Below are 23,097 nucleotides of genomic sequence, written 5' to 3' on the forward strand. Positions count from 1 at the left end.
CCCTTGGGGCACTCCAAGCTATTTCAGCTTGTCTTACACAGATTGACACGGTTACACGTACATCTGTGCCGCAGGTGGCATCCTTAACCTCTCAAATGTCTGCATTTGTTTCTTACGCGATTCAGGTTGTCCTGGACTCTGCGAACCGTGCGGCGGTAGCCTCCGCTACTCCGTGTTTTTAAGCAGAGCCTGGTCTGCTCGTTAAGTGAATGGAAGGCAGATTCTGCTTCCAAAAAAGGTTGCCTAACCAGTTGCCTTTTTCTGCTGACCGACTGTTTGGTGAGCGTTGGATGTAACCATTAAACAGTCCAGGGGTAAGGATTCATCCTTTCCTCAGCCCGGACACAACAAACCCCAACAGAGCAAGAGGCAGTCGGGGTTTTCGGCCTTTTCGAGGCTCGGGCAGGTCCCATTTTTCCTCGTCCAATGTGGACTCAAAAGGATCAGAGGAGCTAAGATTCTTAGCGGGCTCAGTCACGCCCAAAAAAGCGACAGTCTGAAAACCCGCTTCCAAGGCGGCTTCCTCATGACTTGCGGCCTCGGTCGGTAGCAGGCTCTCCCGCCTTGGCGATATTTAGCTGCCATAGGTCAATGACCATTGAGTGTGAGACATTCTGTCTCACGGGTACAGGATAGAGCTCACTTCTCGTCCTCCAACTCGATTCTTCAGAATTTCTCCACCTCCCGGCCGGGCCGCTGCTCTTCTGCAAACAGGGTGCACTCTATAGGCAGAAAGAGTGATGACCCCCGTTCCTCTTCAGGAACAAGGTCACGGTTTTTACCCCAAATTCTTTGCGGTACCTATAACAACGGGCCGTTCCGTCCCGTTCTGGATCTAAAAATGCTCAGCAAGCTCGTGGACACCAGGCGGTTCCGGATGGAATCCCTCCGCCATGTCATCGCCTCAAGGTCCCAAGGATATTTCCTAGCATCATTAGGCATCAAGGATGCTTATCCACACGTGCCGATTGATCCAGAGCACTAGCGTTTCTACGCTTCGTTATAGGAGACGAACACCTTCTGTTCGTAGCTCTACCTTCCGGCTAGCGACAGTCCAACTGGTCTTCGCCAAGGTCAGGGCAGCAGTAGTCACAGTCCTGCACTCTCAGGGTCACTCTGTGGTCCCGTATTTAGACGATCTACTTGTCAAGGCACTCTCTTAGGAAACATGCCAACACTGCCCGAACGTTGCGCTGGAGACTCTCTAGAGTTTTGGGTGGATCATCAACTTTTTAAAGTCAGATCCGACCCCGACCCTATCGATAACATATCTAGGCATAGAGTTTCTTACTCTCTCAGCGATAGTGAAGCTTCCGCTAGACAAACAGCATTCACTACGGGCTGCAAGCTCTTCTTTAAGAACCAGTCGCACACATTGAGACGCCTCATGCACTTCCTACGTAAGATGGTAGCAATGGAGGCAGTTCCTTTCGCGCAGTTTTACTGCGTCCACTACAATGGGACATTCTCCGCCAATGGGACGAGGAGTCGACGTCCCTCAACAGAGTCGTCGTTCTTTCTCAGGCGGCCAAGGAATCTCTACGGTGGTGGCTTCTTCCCACCTCTTGGTCAAAAAGAAGGTCCTTCCTATCCCCATCCTGGGCGATAGTTACGACAGACGCGAGTCTATCAGGGTGGGGAGCAGTTTTTCTCCACTACAGCGCTCAGGGTACGTGGACTCAGCAAGAGTCCACCCTTCAGATCAATGTTCTTGAACACAGAGCAGTGTATCTTGCCCTACAAACCTTCCAACAGCGGCTGGAAAGCAAGCATATCCGACTTCAGTCGGACAGCTCCACAGCGGTGGCATACATCAACCACCAAGGAAGAACGCGCAACCGGCAAGCCTTCCAGGAAGTCCGGCAGGTTCTGATGTGGGTGGAAGACACGGCATCCACCATATCCACAATTCACATCCCAAGTGTGGAAACTAGGAAGCTGACTTCCTAAGTCGCTGAGGTGTGGCCGAAAGAGTATGGTCTCCTCACCCGGACGGGTTTCAGGAGATCTGGCGCCGCTGACAGAGGCCGGACGTCGATCTAATGGCGTCACGGCACAACAACAATGTGCCAGCTTCATGGCACGGTTTCACAATCATCGAGCTCTGGCGGCAAACGCCTTAGTTCAGCATTGGTCGCAGTTCCAGCTACCTTAGGTGCCACCTCTGGCATTGTTGCCCAGAGTACTGCGCTAGATCAAGACCGACTGCGGCCGCGCCATCCTCGTCGCTACAAATTGGCCGAGGATGTTGTGGTACTCGGTTCTGTGGTGCCTCACGGTAGGCTAACCGGGGGCACTACCAGACCAATCAGACTGGCTGTCTCAAGGGCCATTCTTCCATTTGAATTCTACGGCCCTCAACCGGATGGTGTGGCATTGAGTCCTGGAACCTAGTGTCGTCAGGATTACCTCAGGACGTGGTTGCCACCATGAGACAGGCTAGCATACCAACGTCCGCCAAGATTGACCACAGGACGTGGAAGATGTTCTTATCTCGGTGCTCGGCGCAGGGTGTTTCTCCCTGGCCGGTTGCATCGTCTATGTTTCCTTCCTTCCTGCAATCTAGGTAGGAAAATGGGTTGTCGCTCAGTTCCCTTTAGGGACAAGTCTCAGCGCTATCTGTATTTTTTCAGAAACGACGACTTCCTCAGGTACGCACGTTCCTACGGGGAGTTTGTCTTCTCAGCACTCCGTACAAGCGGCCGTTAGAGCCCTGAGATCTGAACAAGGTTCTAATTGCTCTCCAGATGCCGCCTTTCGAGCCTTTGAAGGATGTCTCCCTTCCCGCTTTTCACGGGAAGTGGCCTTCTAGTAACGGTCTCGTCTCTTAGGAGAGTTTCCGAGCTAGCAACGCTCTCATACAAACTCCCTTCCTGGTCCTTCACCAGGACAGGGTAGTTCTGCGTCCGGTTCCGGAATTTCTCCCTAAGGTGGTATCCCACTTTCATATCAATCAGGATATCACCTCACCTTCTTTGTGTCCTCGTCCAGTCCATCAATTTCAGAAAGATTTGCATCTGTTGGTTCTGGTGAGAGCACTCAGGTTCTACTTCCCGCATGGCGCTCCTGCGCCACCCGGATGCACTCTTTGTCCTTGTCGCTGGTCGGCGTAAACAGTCGCAAGCTTCCAAATCCACCCTTGCTCGGGGGATCGAGGAACCAATTCTTGAAACCTACAGTTCTACTGGGCTTCTGGTTCTCTCAAGGCCGAAGGCCCATTCTACCAGAGCCGTGGGTGCATCCTGGGCATTACGGCACCAGGCTACGGCTCAGCAGGTGTGTCAGGCACCCACCTGGTCGAGTCTACTTACTTTTACCAGGCATTATCAGATGCATACCTACGCTTCGGCAGACGCCAGCCTAGGTAGATAAGTCATTCAGGCGGCGGTTGGCCACCTGTAGGAGAGGGCCGTTTGACGGCCCTATCATGAGGTATTCTTTTACCCACCCAGGGATTGCTTTTGGACATCCCAATTGTCTGGGTCTCCCAATGGAGCGACAAAGAAGAAGGGAATTTTGTTTACTTACCGTAAATTCCTTTTCTTCTAGCTCCAATTGGGAGACCCAGCACCCGCCCTGTTTTCTCTGGGTTTTTCTGTTTTTTCGGGTACACATGTTGTTCATGTGGTAGGGTTCAGTTCTCCGATGTTTCCTCGGATTGAATTGGTCTTTAAACCAGTTATTGGCTTTCCTCCTTCTTGCTTTGGCACTAAAACTGGTGAGCCAGTGATCCCACTGGGGGTGTATAGCCAGAAGGGGAGGGGCCTTACACTTTTAAGTGTAATACTTTGTGTGGCCTCCAGAGGCAATAGCTATACACCCAATTGTCTGGGTCTCCCAATTGGAGCTAGAAGAAAAGGAATTTACGGTAAGTAAACAAAATTCCCTTCTTTTTTTCTACCTCTAGATTTGTGCTTTCCCTTTCTTTACCATCTAATACACATCTTTCTGTGTTGCATTTTTGCTCTTTTCACTGACAGCAACAGATAATCCCCCTTGTGTAAAGGCCACGTGCTTACAAGACATAAGGGGGGAGCAGCTAGAAAGGATCACTTTGTTATAGCGGTGATTTCTCTTGAACTATAACCGGCAATATCCGACTTAATCTCCTGAGTTCAGCTCTTGAGCACAGCGTTCTGAGCAGTCGCAGGTGTTTGACCTCCGGCCGTCGCTAGAAATCCCTGCCCTGGTGTCAGACATCCTCCCCAGGACACGTGGGGCAGGATTTAGTAATGACGAATGTGAGCCCAGTGCATATGATAAGGTTACATCAGATATGTTCAGACCCCGTCATTCAATAAGCTTTTTTTTTTTATTTTATTTTTGTAAGAATAACCTAAATACTATACATTTACACCATACATGAAAATGTTCTCATGCAAGTTCTGAAGACCCCAATGCCATGTGATCGGCGATCGGATGCACACCGACGCACCGTGCACCTGTGGCTGAAGATTTCCCCAGTGATCATATACAGTGTATCCACTCATATCCTGTCCACCACCATTAACTTGAGAACGGCGGCAGCTATAGGCATAGAAGTGGTGTCTAGGTATAGTAAAGTAGCCATGCGCTACGCAATGAAACCACCTATAGCGCCACCTGGTGGAAAACAACGGAGTTAGCATTTGTATTTCGAAAACGGAACAAGATAGAGAAAAAAAAGTGAATTACAAAGTTGTAGGGCATCATCAATTCAATACGAATCGATACCTTGCATACAGAAATGCTATGATTACAACTTGTAAAACGCACAAGGCTGCGGACGTGAGGCGACCCCTCATGGAGACCTTCCTACAAGTCATTGGTTATGCTGGCTGCGTGGAGTGGCCTCCACGCTCACCTGACCTGACTCCATTGGACTTCTTTCTGTGAGGTCACATCAAACAGCAGGTGTATGCGACCCCTCCACCAACATTGCAGGACCTACGACGACGTATCACAAATGCTTGTGCAAACGTGTCACCTACCATATTGCACAACGTGCAGCAAAATACAGTATGCTGTCCAGAGTGCAGATGTGCATTGCAGCTGACGGGGGCCACTTTGAGCATCAAAATTAAATGAGCACCATACGTGTGACCAGCATTCAATGTTTTTGATGGGGGGGGTCATGGGTTTCATATTATAGCATTTCTGTATGCAAGGTGTCGATTCGTATTGAATTGAGGATGCCCTGCAACTTTGTAATTCACTTTTTTTCTCGATCTCGTTCCGTTTTCGAGATAAAAATGCTAACTCCGTTGTTTTCCACCAGGTGGCGCTATAGGTGGTTTAATTTCGTAGCGCATGGCTACTTTACTATACCTAGACACCACTTCTATGCCTATAGCTGCCGCCGTTCTCAAGTTAATGGCGGTGGACAGCATATGAGTGCATACACTGTATATGAACACTGGGGAAATCTTCTGGTCACGCATATGGCTGCCCGTTGTGCAGTGTGGTAGGTGACACGTTTGCACAAGCATCTGTGATACGTCGTCGTAGGTCCTGCAATGTTGGTGGAGGGGTCGCATACACCTTCTGTTTCATGTGACCTCACAGAAAGAAGTCCAATGGGGTCAGGTCAGGTGAGCGTGGAGGCCACTCCATGCAGCCACCATAACCAATGACTTGTAGGAAGGTCTCCATGAGGTGTCGCCTCACGTCCGGAGCCTTGTGCGTTTTACAAGTTGTAATCATAGCATTTCTGTATGCAAGGTGTCGATTCCTATTGAATTGATGATGCCCTAGAACTTTGTAATTCACTTTTTTTTCTCTATCTTGTATCTAAAGGTAATCTAACACCAGGCTTTTGCTCCCCCTTCTGAGAGCAGTATAATATAGAGACAGAGACCCTGATTCCAGCAATGTGTCACTTACTGAGCTGCTTAGTGTAGCTTTTATCAAATCACGGTTTAATCAGCAGGAGATTATCATTGCAGGACTACTTGGTGTGCTGCAGGTAGTGCAGCATATTCATGAGCTCTGTATAACTGCTAGATCTGCAGCAGAAAAAACAGTGATTTTCTCAAAATGACAGCAAACAGCTCAGTAAGTGACACATCACTGGAATCATGGTCTTTGTCTCTACATTATGCTGCTCTAGAATTGGAGGAGCAAAAACCTGGTGACAGATTCCCTTTATAGGGAATCAGTCAGCAGATATATGATATGGAATCTGAGAGCAGCATGATGTACGGGCAGAGACCCTGATTCCAGCCATGTATCACTTACCGAACTATTTGATGCAGTTTTGATAAAACCACCGTTTCTCTACTGCAGATCTAGTAGAACTCAGAATGCTGAGCTATGTATAACCCTGCCCATATCACTGATTGGCAGCTTTCTGTATATACTGTGCATTGTCAGCAAACTACCAATCAGTGTTGGGTAAGGGTTACACAGATTAGCTGGACCGCCTGGCACATGACACCTAGTCTATTGCTGATAGAATCAGTGTTTTATTAAAGCCACAAGCTGCCGGCATGTGACACATCCCTGGAATCAGGGTCTCTGACCCTACATTGTTCTACTCTCAAATGAAATAGCAAAAATCTGCTAACAGATTCTCTTTAGGATCCAATTATACTACACGATTATTATAAAGGAGCGTTCTATCGTTATTTTTCGATAATCATGCAATCTAAACAGGCTGCCAATTATGTGATGGAAGAGCAAAGCACCCGTTAGGGTGCAGTGATCTTTTTGGTTGACACAAAAGATCATCGTTCTCGGCCGCACAAAAGATCATCGTTCTCGGCGAAACAAAAGATAATCGTTCTTGGCGGCAAATAAAGATCATCCTTCTCGGCGGCACAAAAGATCATCGTTCTCGGCGGCACAAAAGATCATCGTTCTCGACGGCACAAAAGATCATCGTTCTCGGCGGCACGAAAGATCATCGTTCTCGGCGGCACGAAAGATCATCGTTCCCGACGGCACGAAAGATCATCGTTCCCGACGGCACGAAAGATCATCGTTCCCGACGGCACGAAAGATCATTGTTCTATTGTTCTTGACAGCACATGTGTAAACAGGGCCCACACTGTCGACCACAATGGATTCTTCTGCTCCCGATCTATGACTGCTCTTGGTGCATCTGAGGCGCGCGGTCGACCAACGAGTAGCTTATCAGTTTAGTGTCACTGGCCAATGGGGGTGAACAGATCCTTTTGTGTGTCTAAAAATCCACACTTTGGGGACTGGCAGATCTCTTGCTTGCTCAGATATTTGATTTCACATATACCCACCACCTGTCATATTCCAGAAAGGATCACTGGATCTGGAGATGTCACCGACGGGCAGTAAAATCTGTTACTCTGCAATGCTCTGAATATATTTATGCCAATAGTAAACTGCTAATGATGGACGCTGTTGATTCCGGCCGTACTCATTGGTGTTTGCAGTAGGTTCCCCGTCACTGTACACATCTGATTGCATTTATCATGCCGGGTCTGGTTATTTTGTGCCTCAGCCGTTGTCTTCTCGGCAGCCTGCTCTCCCTCCAATTCTGAATGATCTCATGGAGCCGGCATTCAGGAATGAGAGGTTTCGCAGCTCCCCACGTATCCCCAGTCACACTCCCTATTACAGACCCATAATAAACCTTTCAAATAAGGAGACATTTCTTTTCACTCCCTTATTTTCTGCCGTCCTCCATCACATATAAATCTATTTTCTTTGTCGCTCCATTGGGAGACCCAGACAATTGGGTGTATAGGCTATGCCTCCGGAGGCCGCACAAAGTATTACACTTAAAAGTGTTAAGCCCCTCCCCTTCTGCCTATACACCCCCCGTGCTCCTCAGTTTTTTTTGCTTTGTGCGAAGGAGGTCAGACACGCACGCACAGCTCCACAGATTGGTCAGCAGCAGCTGCTGACCATGTCGGATGGAAGAAAAGTGGGGCCCATATAGAGCCCCCAGCATGCTCCCTTCTCACCCCACTCTTGTCGGTGGTGTTGTAAGGTTGAGGTATCCATTGCGGGTACGGAGGCTGGAGCCCACATGCTGTTTTTCCTTCCCCATCCCCCCTTAGGGCTCTGGTGGAAGTGGGATCCTATCGGTCTCCAGGCACTGAGACCGCGCTTCATCCACAACTCCTGTGGAGCCTGCTGGATAGGAGCCGGGTATCGTTCAGGGACATGGCCCTGCTACTTGGAGGTACTCTGTATCCCTGTGGGGACAGCGCACAGCAACACTCCAGCTTTGCTGGGTGTGCTAGTGCACCGGGGACCACGGCGCTGACCGGGTTAATATGTGCCATTACACACTCAGCGTTGCTGAGTGTGTTTATGTATAGGGACTGCCGCACTGACCGCCGCGGCCATGGAAACACTGCGGCGCGGCTGGGACTTGTAGTGCGCCGGGGACTTTCACGCCGGCCGCGCTTTTACGGCGGCCGCGTTTATTACTAGAGTCCCCGGCTTTTTGCGGCCTAGTTTACTTTCCTCCCGCCCACAGCCCTGACAGGCAGGGGAAGGGCGGGACGCTGCACAGAACGAGCAGCACTGAGGGCTGGAGCATGCTTTGCATACTCCACCCCCCTCAGTGTGCACAGTGCGGGCACCAGTTCCCGCACTTTCTGGGTCATGCCCACGGCTCCCTCCTCTCCTCAGGACGCCGGCAGCCATTCCTGTCAGCTCCTCGGACGCAGCAGAGGGGGACAAAGTCTGGGAGACCCAGGCAGGGACTCTGGTGGCCTCACAACCGCTTTAGGCGGGTGGTAAGCAGCACCTGTGGTGCTAGCCCCATTGTGCAGTAGTGTAACATTATATGTTTATGGTATATATATTTTACACTGTATGGTGCACAGTTGATTTCTGGCTATATACCCTATTGTGTTACTCAGGGAAGATAATAGCATGGCACCCACGAAAGGCAGGGGTGCCAAAACACAGGCTTACTATGCTGCCTGCGCCGCATGTACGACCCCGCTACCGGCAGGTTCCACTGACCCTCATTGTGTGCACTGTTCGGCCCCTGTGGCACTTACTCAGCCGGAGCCTCTGCTAAGAGGGGCCCAGGGGGAGCCACCTGCTAACACTGTTCAGGTGACGGGGACGGAGTTTGCAAAACTCTCTGAGACTATGGCTAAGATACTAGAAGCCTTGCAGTCCAGGCCGGTATCTCAGCACAGGGACTCTGTTGAATCTTTGTTCCCTGGCCCACCTCAGCTGGACCAACAATGTCCTCCCGGGGTATCTCATGGATCCCAGGCTGAGGGTTCTGACACAGACCCCAGCCCCAGACCGACTAAGCGAGCTCGCTTAGATTTTCCCTCGACATCATCATATTGTGCAGGGTCTCAGAGGGGGGAATCTCTGGTTGATGATGCGGAGACAGCTGATCAGGATTCTGATCCTGAGGCCGCTCTCAATCTTGATACTCCGGACGGGGACGCCATAGTGAACGACCTTATTGCGTCCATCAATCGTATGTTGGATATTTCTCCCTCAGCTCCTCCGGTGGAGGAGTCAGCTTCTCAGCAGGAGAAATTCCGTTTCAGGTTTCCCAAGCGTACACCGAGTATGTTTCTGGACCACTCTGATTTCAGAGAGGCAGTCCAGAATCACCATGCTTGTCCAGATAAGCGTTTTTCTAAGCGCCTTAAGGATACACGTTATCCTTTTCCCCCTGACGTGGTCAAAAGTTGGGCTCAGTGTCCCAAAGTGGATCCTCCAATCTCCAGACTGGCAGCTAGATCCATACTTGCAGTGGAAGATGGGGCTTCACTCAAAGATGCCACTGACAGGCAGATGGAGCTCTGGTTGAAATCCATCTATGAAGCTATCGGCGCTTCTTTTGCCCCAGCGTTCGCAGCCGTATGGGCGCTACAAGCTATCTCAGCAGGTCAAGCGCAAATTGACGCAGCCACACGCACGTCCGCGCCACAGGTGGCGTCCATAACCACTCAGACGTCGGCATTTGCGTCTTACGCTATTAATGCTGTCCTGGACTCTGCGAGCCGTACGGCGGTTGCAGCCGCCAATTCGGTGGTACTCCGCAGGGCCTTGTGGCTACGGGAATGGAAGGCAGATTCTGTTTCCAAAAAGCGCTTAACCAGTTTGCCAATTTCTGGCGACCGATTGTTTGGCGAGCGTTTGGATGAAATCATCAAACAATCCAAGGGAAAGGATACATCCTTACCCCAGCCCAAACCGAACATACCCCAACAGAGGAAGGGGCAGTCGAGGTTTCGGTCCTTTCGGGGCGCGGGCAGGTCCCAATTCTCCTCGTCCAAAAGGCCTCAGAAAGATCAAAGGAACTCTGACGCATGGCGGTCTAAGTCACGTCCTAAAAAGGCCACCGGAGGTGCCGCTACCAAAGCGGCTTCCTCATGACTTTCGGCCTCCTCACTCCGCATCTTCGGTCGGTGGCAGGCTCTCCCGCTTTTGCGACGCCTGGCTGCCACGGGTAAAAGACCGTTGGGTGAGAGACATTCTGTCTCACGGTTACAAGATAGAGTTCACCTCTCGTCCCCCGACTCGATTCTTCAGGTCATCCCCGCCTCCCGAGCGAGCCGAGGCTCTTCTGCAGGCGCTGGGCACTCTGAAGGCAGAAGGAGTGGTGGTCCCTGTTCCTCTTCAGCAACAGGGCCACGGTTTTTACTCCAACTTGTTTGTGGTCCCAAAGAAGGACGGGTCTTTCCGTCCTGTCCTGGACCTGAAACTTCTCAACAAACACGTAAAGACCAGGCGGTTCCGGATGGAATCCCTCCGTTCCGTCATCGCCTCAATGTCCCAAGGAGATTTCCTTGCATCGATCGATATCAAAGATGCTTATCTCCACGTACCGATTGCTCCAGAGCACCAGCGCTTCTTGCGCTTCGCCATAGAAAACGAACACCTGCAGTTCGTGGCACTGCCGTTCGGCCTGGCAACAGCCCCACGGGTTTTCACCAAGGTTATGGCTACTGTAGTAGCGGTCCTCCACTCTCAGGGTCACTCGGTGATCCCTTACTTGGACGATCTCCTGATCAAGGCACCCTCTCAAGAGGCATGCCAACACAGCCTCGATGCTACCCTGGAGACTCTCCAGAGTTTCGGGTGGATCATCAATTTTCCAAAGTCAAATCTGACACCGGCCCAATCGCTCACATACCTTGGCATGGAGTTTCATACCCTCTCAGCGATAGTGAAGCTTCCGCTGATCAAGCAGCGGTCACTACAGACAGGGGTACAATCTCTCCTTCAAGGCCAGTCACACCCCTTGAGGCGCCTCATGCACTTCCTGGGGAAGATGGTGGCAGCAATGGAGGCAGTTCCTTTCGCGCAGTTTCACCTGCGTCCTCTTCAATGGGACATCCTACGCAAATGGGACAGGAAGCCGACGTCCCTCGACAGGAACGTCTCCCTCTCTCAGGCGACCAAAGCTTCCCTTCGGTGGTGGCTTCTTCCCACTTCATTATCGAAGGGGAAATCCTTCCTACCCCCATCCTGGGAGGTGGTCACGACGGACGCGAGTCTGTCAGGGTGGGGAGCGGTTTTTCTCCACCACAGGGCTCAGGGTACGTGGACCCAGCAAGAGTCCTCGCTTCAGATCAATGTTCTGGAAATACGGGCAGTGTATCTTGCCCTGAAAGCGTTCCAGCAGTGGCTGGAAGGCAAGCAGATCAGAATTCAGTCGGACAATTCCACAGCGGTGGCATACATCAACCACCAAGGCGGCACACGCAGTCGGCAAGCCTTCCAGGAAGTCCGGCGGATTTTGATGTGGGTGGAAGCCACGGCCTCCACCATCTCTGCAGTTCACATTCCAGGCGTGGAAAACTGGGAAGCAGATTATCTCAGTCGCCAGGGCATGGACGCAGGGGAATGGTCCCTTCACCCGGACGTGTTTCAGGAGATCTGTTGCCGCTGGGGGGTGCCGGACGTCGACCTCATGGCGTCCCGGCACAACAACAAGGTACCGACGTTCATGGCACGGTCTCAAGATCCCAGAGCTCTGGCGGCAGACGCCTTAGTTCAGGATTGGTCCGCAGTTTCAGCTCCCTTATGTGTTTCCTCCGCTGGCACTGTTGCCCAGAGTGTTACGCAAGATCAGGGCCGACTGCCGCCGCGTCATCCTCGTCGCTCCAGACTGGTCGAGGCGGTCGTGGTACCCGGATCTGTGGCATCTCACGGTCGGCCAACCGTGGGCACTACCAGACCGACCAGACTTGCTATCTCAAGGGCCGTTTTTCCATCTGAATTCTGCGGCCCTCAACCTGACTGTGTGGCCATTGAGTCCTGGATCCTAGCGTCTTCAGGGTTATCTCAAGACGTCATTGCCACTATGAGACAGGCTAGGAAACCAACGGTCCGCCAAGATCTACCACAGGACGTGGAAAATTTTCCTGTCGTGGTGCTCTGCTCAGGGTTTTTCTCCCTGGCCTTTTGCCTTGCCCACTTTCTGTCCTTCCTCCAATCTGGACTGGAAAAGGGTTTGTCGCTCGGCTCCCTTAAGGGACAAGTCTCAGCGCTCTCTGTGTTTTTCCAGAAGCGCCTAGCCAGACTTCCACAGGTACGCACGTTCCTGCAGGGGGTTTGTCACATCGTTCCTCCTTACAAGCGGCCGTTAGAACCCTGGGATCTGAACAGGGTGCTGATGGTTCTTCAGAAACCACCATTCGAGCCAATGAGAGATATTTCTCTCTCACGCCTTTCGCAGAAAGTGGTTTTTCTAGTAGCAGTCACTTCACTTCGGAGAGTGTCTGAGCTAGCAGCGCTGTCATGCAAAGCCCCTTTCCTGGTTTTTCACCAGGACAAGGTGGTTCTGCGTCCGGTTCCGGAATTTCTCCCTAAGGTGGTATCCCCCTTTCATCTCAATCAGGATATCTCCTTACCTTCTTTTTGTCCTCATCCAGTTCACCAATGTGAAAAGGATTTGCACTTGTTAGATCTGGTGAGAGCACTCAGACTCTACATTTCTCGTACGGCGCCCCTGCGCCGCTCGGATGCACTCTTTGTCCTTGTCGCTGGCCAGCGTAAAGGGTCACAGGCTTCCAAATCAACCTTGGCTCGGTGGAGCAAGGAGCCAATTCTCGAAGCCTACCGTTCGGCTGGGCTTCCGGTTCCCTCAGGGCTGAAGGCCCATTCTACCAGAGCCGTGGGCGCGTCCTGGGCTTTGAGGCACCAGGCTACGGCTCAGCAGGTGTGTCAGGCGGCTACCTGGTCGAGCCTGCACACTTTCACGAAACACTATCAGGTGCATACCTATGCTTCGGCGGATGCCAGCCTAGGTAGACGAGTCCTTCAGGCGGCGGTTGCCCACCTGTAGGAAGAGGCCGTTTTACGGCTCTCTTATGAGGTATTATTTTACCCACCCAGGGACTGCTTTTGGACGTCCCAATTGTCTGGGTCTCCCAATGGAGCGACAAAGAAGAAGGGAATTTTGTTTACTTACCGTAAATTCCTTTTCTTCTAGCTCCAATTGGGAGACCCAGTGCCCGCCCCTGTTTTTTTGTGTACACATGTTGTTCATGTTGAATGGTTTCAGTTCTCCGATATTCCTTCGGATTGAAGTTACTTTAAACCAGTTTATAATTCTTTTTCCTCCTTCTTGCTTTTGCACCAAAACTGAGGAGCCCGTGGGAGCACGGGGGGTGTATAGGCAGAAGGGGAGGGGCTTAACACTTTTAAGTGTAATACTTTGTGCGGCCTCCGGAGGCATAGCCTATACACCCAATTGTCTGGGTCTCCCAATTGGAGCTAGAAGAAAAGGAATTTACGATAAGTAAACAAAATTCCCTTCTTTGTTTATAGTCAGGTTTACTTATCAAAGGGATGAAAAGACTTTCTAGATAAGGAGGGAATCCTTAAACGGCGCGTGTCTCCCTGCGGCCGATGACCCGGCACTTAGTCAGGGCTCTGTAGCCTTGCAAGATTTATCCTCCAAGTTACCTGAAGGACCAAGCGGTTGATTGGATGCCTGCAAAAGAGAAATTTCCTCCTTTAAAGGGAACCTGTCATCAGAAATTTGGCTTTCAACCTAAATATTTCCCCCTCTGCAGCTCCTGGGCTGCATTCTAACAAGGTTTCTATACTTTTTGTGCCCCTTTTTAAACCAAAACAAATACTTTATAAAGTTATACCTTTTGGTATGAAAATCTTGTAAATTCTCCATGGGAGCGGGCCGTCTGGTGTCCGTTGCTGTCCCTTACGCCGTCCCTCCACGCTCCAAATCATCCCTCAGGACGCCGCCCACTGCGCCCGAAGTCCCGTGCACGCCAGGACACTTGGTGACGTGGTCGCAGGCACGAGAGTATGGGCGGTGCTGTGATTGCATTGCAAGTGCCTGCCCATACTCTCGTGGCCGCGCTCTCCCCTCTGTACGTCGTTCAGATCCTCTCCGCTTCCTCTGTGCTGTGCTGCTCCGCTCCTCCCATTTATTTCCTGCTGCAGGGTACGATGGGAAGGAGGTGACGTCTGGTCATTTGGCCGGCGCAGAACGGTGGAGGCAGAAGGGAAAGTGCGGTCACGGGGTTATGGGCTGCACTTGCTGATGACACTCACAGCACCGCCCATAACCTCGTGCCTGCGCAAAACGTCACCAGCGGTCACACGTGCACGCAGTGCACAGTCCCGCTACAGTCGCACAGCGCATGCGCGGGACCTCGGGCGCCCAGGGGCGGCATCCTGAGGTTTGAAATTTAGCGTTCGGAGGCGGCGTAAATCGGCAGGAGGACAGTAGCGGACACCAGGCAGCCCGCCCCCATGGATAATTTACGAAATTTACATACGAAAAGGTACAACTTTATAAAGTGTTTATTTTGGTATAAAAGGGGCCAGAAAAACTAGAGGAACCTTGCCAGAATGCAGCCCAGGAGCTGCAGAGGGGGAAACATTTAGGTTTATAGCTAAATTTCTGGTGACAGGTTCCCTTTAAATCAAAAACACAGTGTGTATCTGACAAAACCTCCTCTGTAGCCATCAGACCTGCAGAGCGTGAAGGACGTCTGTGGCTGCCATGCTTTATGACTGCTTTGTGCATATATCCCCAGCTTGCCCTGGCGGTGTCCTCCTAAGCCTATAAATCTCCATCAGTGTGCCGATTGAAAGCTCTGCATGAGGCTAGGGGCTATAATAATAATAATCTTTTATAGCGCCAACATATTTTGCAGAACTTTACAATTCAGAAGTTCATATACAAACAGTTATAGAAGATACAGTAATGAACCTCTTACCAACATTGGACGTACTGGGTACGTGCTGTCTCATATCGGTATACTCACTGCTGGCTGTCACTGGCAGCCGGCAGTGAGTTCCGCACATGTCAGCTGATTTGCACAGCTCACATGTGCGGCTATCAGGCACAAGTGGATCCACTCTCCACTCGTCTTGTTAACCCCTTGCACCGCGCTGTCAAAATTAGAGAGCACAGTGTACATCCTGCGGTAGGCACCCACTCACCTGGCTCCATCGGAAGTCACGTGACGTGATCATGTGGATCCGATTTCATGGTAGCACAGGGTCATGTGATGACTCCTGTAACTATCATGAGTCAGTTCCTCTTACAGCCGGCAGAGCGCCGTGTGTGAGAGTAAAGCAGCCTTTATGCAGATCAGAGCAATGTTACTCTGATTTACAGAAATTAATAAGCAATCAGACTGCTGATCATTATAGTCCTCTAGGGGGACTACTAAAGTAAAAAAAAAAAAAAGTTTTAAAAATTTTTTAAAAAAACGTAAAAGTTCAAACCACCCCTCCTATTCGCCCCAATGACAATTAAAGGGTTAACAAATAATATACACACAACTTGTTTGCATCACCACATTCAGAAATGCCCAATCTATCAAAATATAAAATCAATTAATCCAATCGCTAAATGGCGCAGTGGCAAAAAAATTCAAACACCAAAATTACATTTTCTGGTTGTTGCAATTTTTGAGCTAAATACAGTAATAGGCGATTAAAACGTAGCATCTGCACAGAAATGGTACCATTAAAAATGTCATCTCGAGACGCAAAAATAAGCAGTCACTGAGCCATAGATCCCAAAAAATGAGAATGCTATGGTTTTGGCGCAAAAAGTGCGCCATTTTTTTTGGACAAGCTTGTGAATTTTGTTTAACCCATGAAAGCACTTGGCCTCAGTGCGAAACGGCCGTCGTCCGGCGCACCTGCACTCCTCCCTCCCCACCTATGTAACTTTCATATGATTGCACATTAAAAACTGCAGAACCCCACTGTGAAGTGCCACCTTCCTTCCTTCTTTGGATTCATCTATACATGTTTGGTGTCTACGAACTCGTACTGACCTGAGGCATTACACCGGCATATCAGTTTTACCATATAGTGAACACTGTGAATAAAATATCCCAAAAACCATCATGCAATCACACTTTTTTTTTTGCAATTTTTCTGCACTTAGAATGTTTTTGCCGTTTTCCAGTACACTATATGGAAAAACTCATGGTTTCATTTAAAAGTACAACTTGTCCCGCAAAAAATAAACCCTTATATGACAAGATTGACGGAAAAATTTACAGCTGTTGGAAGAAGGGGAGCAAAAAACTGGTGGCTTAATGCAAAAATAAAGACAACCCTGCATGTAAGAGCTTACAATGGGGTGAGGTTGGATTGACACAAGGTACAGGTGCTGATTTACAATGACGGTCCAGCCATCTCGAAGAAATGGGGATAGATAAAGGCTGCATGAGCCAATCACCAGGCAATCTTTGTAATGCTTTCGGGTGCGGTGGAGTCTGATGGAGAGTTATGTTTTGAGAAAATAGTGGAGGATATATATATATATATATATATATATATATACACAATATATGAAATGACTTCGATTAGGGAGTGTGATATGCCACCCTATAATGATGTGTTTTTAAGGGGCGTCTGAAGCTGTGTAGGTTGTGGATCATCCTAGTTTCTTGGGGTAGAGCATTCCAGAGGATTGGTGCAGCTCGGGAGAAGTCTTGGTGGCTCGGATTAGTGTGGATGTAAGTCAAAGGTCTTTTGCGGAACACCAAGAATGGGTAGGGTTATAGACAGAGATGAGGGTGGAAATGTAGGGGAGTGCCACGCTGTGAGAGCTTTATGGATGAGATCAAGTAATTTAAATTAAATCCTATAATGTATCGGCAGCCAGTGTAATGACTGGCACAGTGCGAAAGCGTCTTAGTAACTGCCAGATAGGTGACCCTGGCTGCAGAATTAAGGATGGACTGGAGAGGGGAAAGTCTAGTGAGGGGGAGGCCAATTAATAGAGAATTGCAGTAATCTAATCTACTGTAATACAGTAGGTTTACACAGAGTATACAGTACATGGACGCAGGGCCGTATTTACCACTAGGCACCCGTGGTCCGGTGCCTAGGGCGGCAGATTGTGAGGGGCGGCACCCTCTGGCAGCAAAAAAAAAAAAATTTTTTTTTTTTTTTTTTTTTTTTTTTTTACATTTTTTTTTTTTGTGGCCGCCGAGCACAGGGAGCTGATTGACCCCGGAACTGCCGGCGCCTGCACTTCCGGGGTCACAGGCGCGCGCCAATCAGCTCCTTCCTCTGTGCTGCGTCCACTGCTGTGTGGACGTCACATGCAGAGCTCGCAGCAGGACGCCGCGGAGGACGCCGTGATGGAAGCCGGTGTCAGAAGAGGATACTCACGTGAGCCAGGAAGATGGCGGCGGGCACTGGAGCAGGTAAGTGGATTCATAAGGAGCGTGGGAGTGTCTCTAATGCAGACCAGAGATCTGCGCATGCGGGGGGGGAGGCGGCAAAGGCAGATACTGGAGGGAGGCAGAGGCTGAGACTGGGGGGAGGCTGGAGGGAGGCAGAGGCTGAGACTGGGGGGAGGCTGGAGGGAGGCAGAGGCTGAGACTGGGGGGAGGCTGGAGGTAGGCAGAGGCTGAGACTGGAGGGAGGCAGTGGCTGAGACTGGGGGGAGGCTGGAGGGAGGCAGAGGCTGAGACTGGAGAGAGGCAGAGGCTGAGACTGGGGGGAGGCTGGAGGGAGGCAGAGGCTGAGACTGGAGGGAGGCAGAGGCTGAGACTGTGGGGAGGCTGGAGGGAGGCAGAGGCTGAGACTGGGGGAGGCTGGAGGGAGGCAGAGGCAGAGACTGGGGGGGAGGCTGGAGGGAGGCAGAGACTGGGGGGAGGCTGGAGGGAGGCAGAGGCTGAGACTGGGGGAGGCTGGAGAGAGGCAGAGGCTGAGACTGGGGGGAGGCTGGAGGGAGGCAGAGGCAGAGACCGGGGGGAGGCTGGAGGGAGGCAGAGGCTGAGACTGGGGGGAGACTGGAGGGAGGCAGAGGGAGAGACTGTGGGGAGGCTGGAGGGAGGCAGAGGCAGAGACTGGGGGGAGGCTGGAGGGAGGCAGAGGCAGAGACTGGGGGGAGGCTGGAGGGAGGCAGAGGCAGAGACTGGGGGGAGGCTGGAGGGAGGCAGAGGCAGAGACTGGAGGGAGGCAGAGGCTGAGACTGGAGGGAGGCAGAGGCTGAGACTGGGGGGAGGCTGGAGGGAGGCAGAGGCTGAGACTGGGGGGAGGCTGGAGAGAGGCAGAGGCTGAGAATGGGGGGAGGCTGGAGGGAGGCAGAGGCAGAGACTGGGGGGAGGCTGGAGAGAGGCAGAGGCAGAGACTGGGGGGAGGCTGGAGGGAGGCAGAGGCAGAGACTGGGGGGAGGCTGGAGGGAGGCAGAGGCAGAGACTGGGGGGAGGCTGGAGGGAGGCAGAGGCAGAGACTGGGGGGAGGCTGGAGGGAGGCAGAGACTGGGGGGAGGCTGGAGGGAGGCAGAGACTGGGGGGAGGCTGGAGGGAGGCAGAGGCAGAGACTGGAGGGAGGCAGAGGCTGAGACTGGAGGGAGGCAGAGGCTGAGACTGGGGGGAGGCTGGAGGGAGGCAGAGGCTGAGACTGGAGAGAGGCAGAGGCTGAGACTGGGGGGAGGTTGGAGGGAGGCAGAGGCAGAGACTGGGGGGGAGGCTGGAGGGAGGCAGAGGCAGAGACTGGGGGGAGGCTGGAGGGAGGCAGAGTCAGAGACTGGGGGGAGGCTGGAGGGAGGCAGAGACTGGGGGGAGGCTGGAGGGAGGCAGAGGCTGAGACTGGAGGGAGGCTGAGACTGGGGGGAGGCTGGAGGGAGACTGAGGCTGAGACTGGGGGGAGGCTGAGGCTGAGACTGGAGGGAGGCTGAGGCTGAGACTGGGGGGAGGCTGGAGGGAGGCAGAGGCAGAGACTGGGGGGAGGCTGGAGGGAGGCAGAGACTGGGGGGAGGCTGGAGGGAGGCAGAGACTGGGGGGAGGCTGGAGGGAGGCTGAGGCTGAGACTGGAGGGAGGCTGAGGCTGAGACTTGAGGGAGGCTGAGGCTGAGACTGGAGGGAGGCTGGAGGGAGGCTGAGGCGGAGACTGGGGCAGGCTGAGGCTGGGGGGAGGCAAAGGCTGAGACTGGGGAAGAGAGGCTGATGCTGAGGGAAGATAGAGGCTGATGCTGGGGGAGAGAGGCTGATGCTGGGGGAGTGGGAGAGAGGGGCTAATGCTAGAGACAAAGGACAAGGGATGAGGGATAGTGCAATGACAAAATCGATTGGGTGGGGGGAGTGTAAGGACTCAGAATAAGAGGGGGCAGCATTGGGAGCTCATTGTGAAGAAGGGGCAGCATGTGTGGGATCAGTATGGAGTGGAGCAATGTAGGGGAGTCAATATCAAGAGTGGGGTAGTGTGTGTGTGGGGGGTCTCAGCATAAGCGTTAGTGTGGTGGTCTTAGCATGAGTGGGGCAACATGAAGGTCTCATTATGGAAAAGAGGAAGGCAGCATTAGGAGCTCATGGAGAGGGACAGCATGCATGGGACATTGTGAGAAGGGGGCAGCATGCATGGGACACTGAGGAGGGGGCAGCATGCATGAGACATTGTGAGGAGGGGGCAGCATGCATGGGACATTGTGAGAAGGGGGCAGCATGCATGGGACACTGAGGAGGGGGCAGCATGCATGAGACATTGTGAGGAGGGAGCAGCATGCATGGGACATTGTGAGGAAGGAGCAGCATGCATGGGACATTGTGAGGAGGGAGCATCAAGCATGAGACATTGTGCGGAGGGAGCAGCATGCATGGGACATTGTGAGGAGGGAGCAGCATGCATGGGACATTGTGAGGCGGGAGCAGCATACATGAGACATTGTGAGGAGGGGGCAGCATGCATGAGACATTGTGAGGAGGGAGCAGCATTCATGGGACATTGTGAGGAGGGAGCAGCATGCATGGGACATTGTGAGGAGGGGCAGCATGCATGGGACATTGTGAGGAGGGAGCAGCATGCATGGGACATTGTGAAGAGGGGGCAGCATGCATGGGACATTGTGAGGAGAGAGCAGCATGCATGGGACATTGTGAGGAGGGGGCAGCATGCATGGGACATTGTGAGGAGGGGGCAGCATGCATGGGACATTGTGAGGAGGGGGCAGCATGCATGGGACATTGTGAGGAGGGGGCAGCATGCAAGGGACATTGTGAGGAGGGGGCAGCATGCAAGGGACATTGTGAGGAGGGAGCAGCATGCATGGGACATTGTGAGGAGGGGGCAGCATGCATGGGACATTGTGAGGAGAGAGCAGCATGCATGGGACATTGTGAGGAGGGGGCAGCATGCATGGGACATTGTGAGGAGGGGGCAGCATGCATGGGACATTGTGAGGAGGGGGCAGCATGCATGGGACATTGTGAGGAGGGGGCAGCATGCAAGGGACATTGTGAGGAGGGGGCAGCATGCAAGGGACATTGTGAGGAGGGAGCAGCATGCATGGGACATTGTGAGGAGGGGGCAGCATGCATGGGACATTGTGAGGAGGGGGCAGCATGCAAGGGACATTGTGAGGAGGGGGCAGCATTCATGGGACATTGTGAGGAGGGGGCAGCATGCATGGGACATTGTGAGGAGGGGGCAGAAAGCATGGGACATTGTGAGGAGGGAGCAGCATGCATGGGACATTGTGACGAGGGAGCAGCATGCATGGGACATTGTGAGGAGGGGGCAGCATGCATGGGACATTGTGAGGAGGGGGCAGCATGCATGGGACATTGTGAGGAGGGGGCAGCATGCATAGGACATTGTGAGGAGGGGGCAGCATGCATGGGACATTGTCCTCACATCATGCTGCTCCCTCCTCACAATGTACAGATCATATTTCATAATCGAGGAAGGTGTGGTGGATATACAGTAGTTTATAAGGGAGGGCAGTGTGGTGTTTATTAGGGGCAGTGTCACAGTCACAGTATATAAGTGGGGACGGTGTGGTGGGAATATTTTATACTCATGCTATGTTTTGATGTGCCTGTGGTGATTCCCATTGGGGGGGGTTCGTTTCTTATTGATACTTTTTAAAGTGTGCTACAGAGTAGATCTGCCTTAAACAGATGTCGTGTGCGAAAACTCAGTTTTACGTTGTCACTAAGGGGCGCGACCACTTAAAGTGCCTAGGGCAGCACGAAGGCAAAATACAGCCCTGCATGGACGCATTGTGAGATTGCAGGTAGTGATCTCGATACACATGACTTTCTGTAGCTACATCACGACAGGTGCAAACAAATCTTACAGATTTGTTTTTTTTTGCTTGATTTTTTTTTTTGCAGAGATTGCAAATTGCAAACCACTTTTCCAACCTGTAGTTCAATCTACGTTGTGTGCAACCGCGACATGTCTGCATTTCTTATTTTTTTAATTTAATGGGTATTGCAGATTCTAAATCGTAGCTGATGAAGTAGTTTTTGCTACTTCAGAAGTTCCTGGGATTCTATCAGCTCTGGGGAAGCTAGAACAAGCTATGAAGTCAATCTTTCTTCCAATTTTCCATTCCCTAAATGGTGGACCCTTTATCATATACCCCACACAGTTCATGCATAAATGTAGGTGTTTACAAAACAGTAACAAATAGAATACATATTGGCATAGTAAATGCAGACACTCCCAGCATCCACCCAGCTTAGCCAAACCCTCCAAGCAGTTCTTTATCTAAAAAATGGACTCTCACCCCCCCTATAAACGTTTTGGCAGGTCTGAAGATCTTTAACTCTTTCCTTACTTTAACACAGCCATACTGTTCCCTGAAATAGAGGAGTCAATCTAATGCAACAGCAAGTCAAGGACAAGTGACACATTTTTGTTTGTGAGCTTGTACAACTTGACATCGCGTGTGGCCTTGACCTGATTGAGCATCTGTTTTTTTCTTACTGGCTAAGTACACGTGTAGCCACATTTCTGCCACTTTTCTTGGATTGGACCACATGATCCAAATCAGACATTCTTTTACCATATGGAGCAAACATATTAAAAAGTCTGTCCTGGTGGTTGCTACGTCAAGGCGATCTTTGCTGTAGCAATCTCATTATGGTGGTAGAAGGTTGCTTCATTGGCGGAGTCGGATTTCTGTTCCTTTTGTGAAAGTTGTATTTCCATTTGGAAAATAAATCTGTATTTCTTCTCTTTTTAGTACAAGTGGTTTACCTCAAGCAACAAATCTACATGTCCCCTGTGCAGAGAGACCTTCTTCTGAGAGCAACCGGAAAGCTTGCACCATGGAACATCTACGTACATCCGGCGAGGACCTCGTGCACCATCTTCAGCCACTAGATTGAATAATCTATTTCTCTAATATCCACTATGACTATACAGTTTCTGCACGAATGATGCATTCATTTTTTATTTCTCCACCCAAAAATGATGACCAGGTCGTCTCACCGTTACGACTGGCTGTAACCTTCTGCAAAGGATCAGCTTCCATGTATTACACAAAGCATAAGTCGGCCTCCTGCCACAAGGGGCAGTTTTGATGGGACAAAATGCAGAACGTTGGCATTTTATAATCTGGTGGAGTCGCGTGAAGTAGAAGTTATAATTCTTGTAAATGTTGCTGAATCTTTTGGAAATGAGATTTATTTTAAATAAAAATACAATGATAAATTATTGGAGTAAAACTATGATTTTTGATCTTGTTTAAAAAAAAACTTTCATAATTCAAAAGTAAAAAAAAAAATAATCTAAGATGCATCCTAATGGAGAAATCTGCCTCTTTTTCCATTTATGAGTTACTGCCATCTGAACTCTTCATTCACTTCACACAGTTACTGCTTCAGCTTTTTAGTGCTTGTTCTCCCTCCAGTGCTGGATTCACAGGTACACTGCTCAGTATGTTATTCTCCATGCTGCTTC

General features: G+C 51.1%; 1 protein-coding gene across 1 annotated transcript in view; it reads left to right on the forward strand.

Annotated features, from left to right (window-relative positions):
- LTN1 (listerin E3 ubiquitin protein ligase 1) overlaps positions 1 to 22,849 on the forward strand; it is a 194,051-nt gene extending 171,202 nt beyond the window's left edge. Inside the window, exon 30 of the mRNA XM_075335055.1 lies at positions 22,379 to 22,849. Coding sequence (XP_075191170.1) covers positions 22,379 to 22,441 — 63 coding nt within the window. The 3' untranslated portion in view covers positions 22,442 to 22,849. The remainder of the gene's footprint in view (positions 1 to 22,378) is intronic.
- The last annotated feature ends 248 nt before the right edge of the window (positions 22,850 to 23,097 follow it).

The sequence above is a fragment of the Anomaloglossus baeobatrachus genome, chromosome 2, assembly GCF_048569485.1.
Source record: "Anomaloglossus baeobatrachus isolate aAnoBae1 chromosome 2, aAnoBae1.hap1, whole genome shotgun sequence".
Classification (NCBI taxonomy): Eukaryota; Metazoa; Chordata; class Amphibia; order Anura; family Aromobatidae; genus Anomaloglossus; species Anomaloglossus baeobatrachus.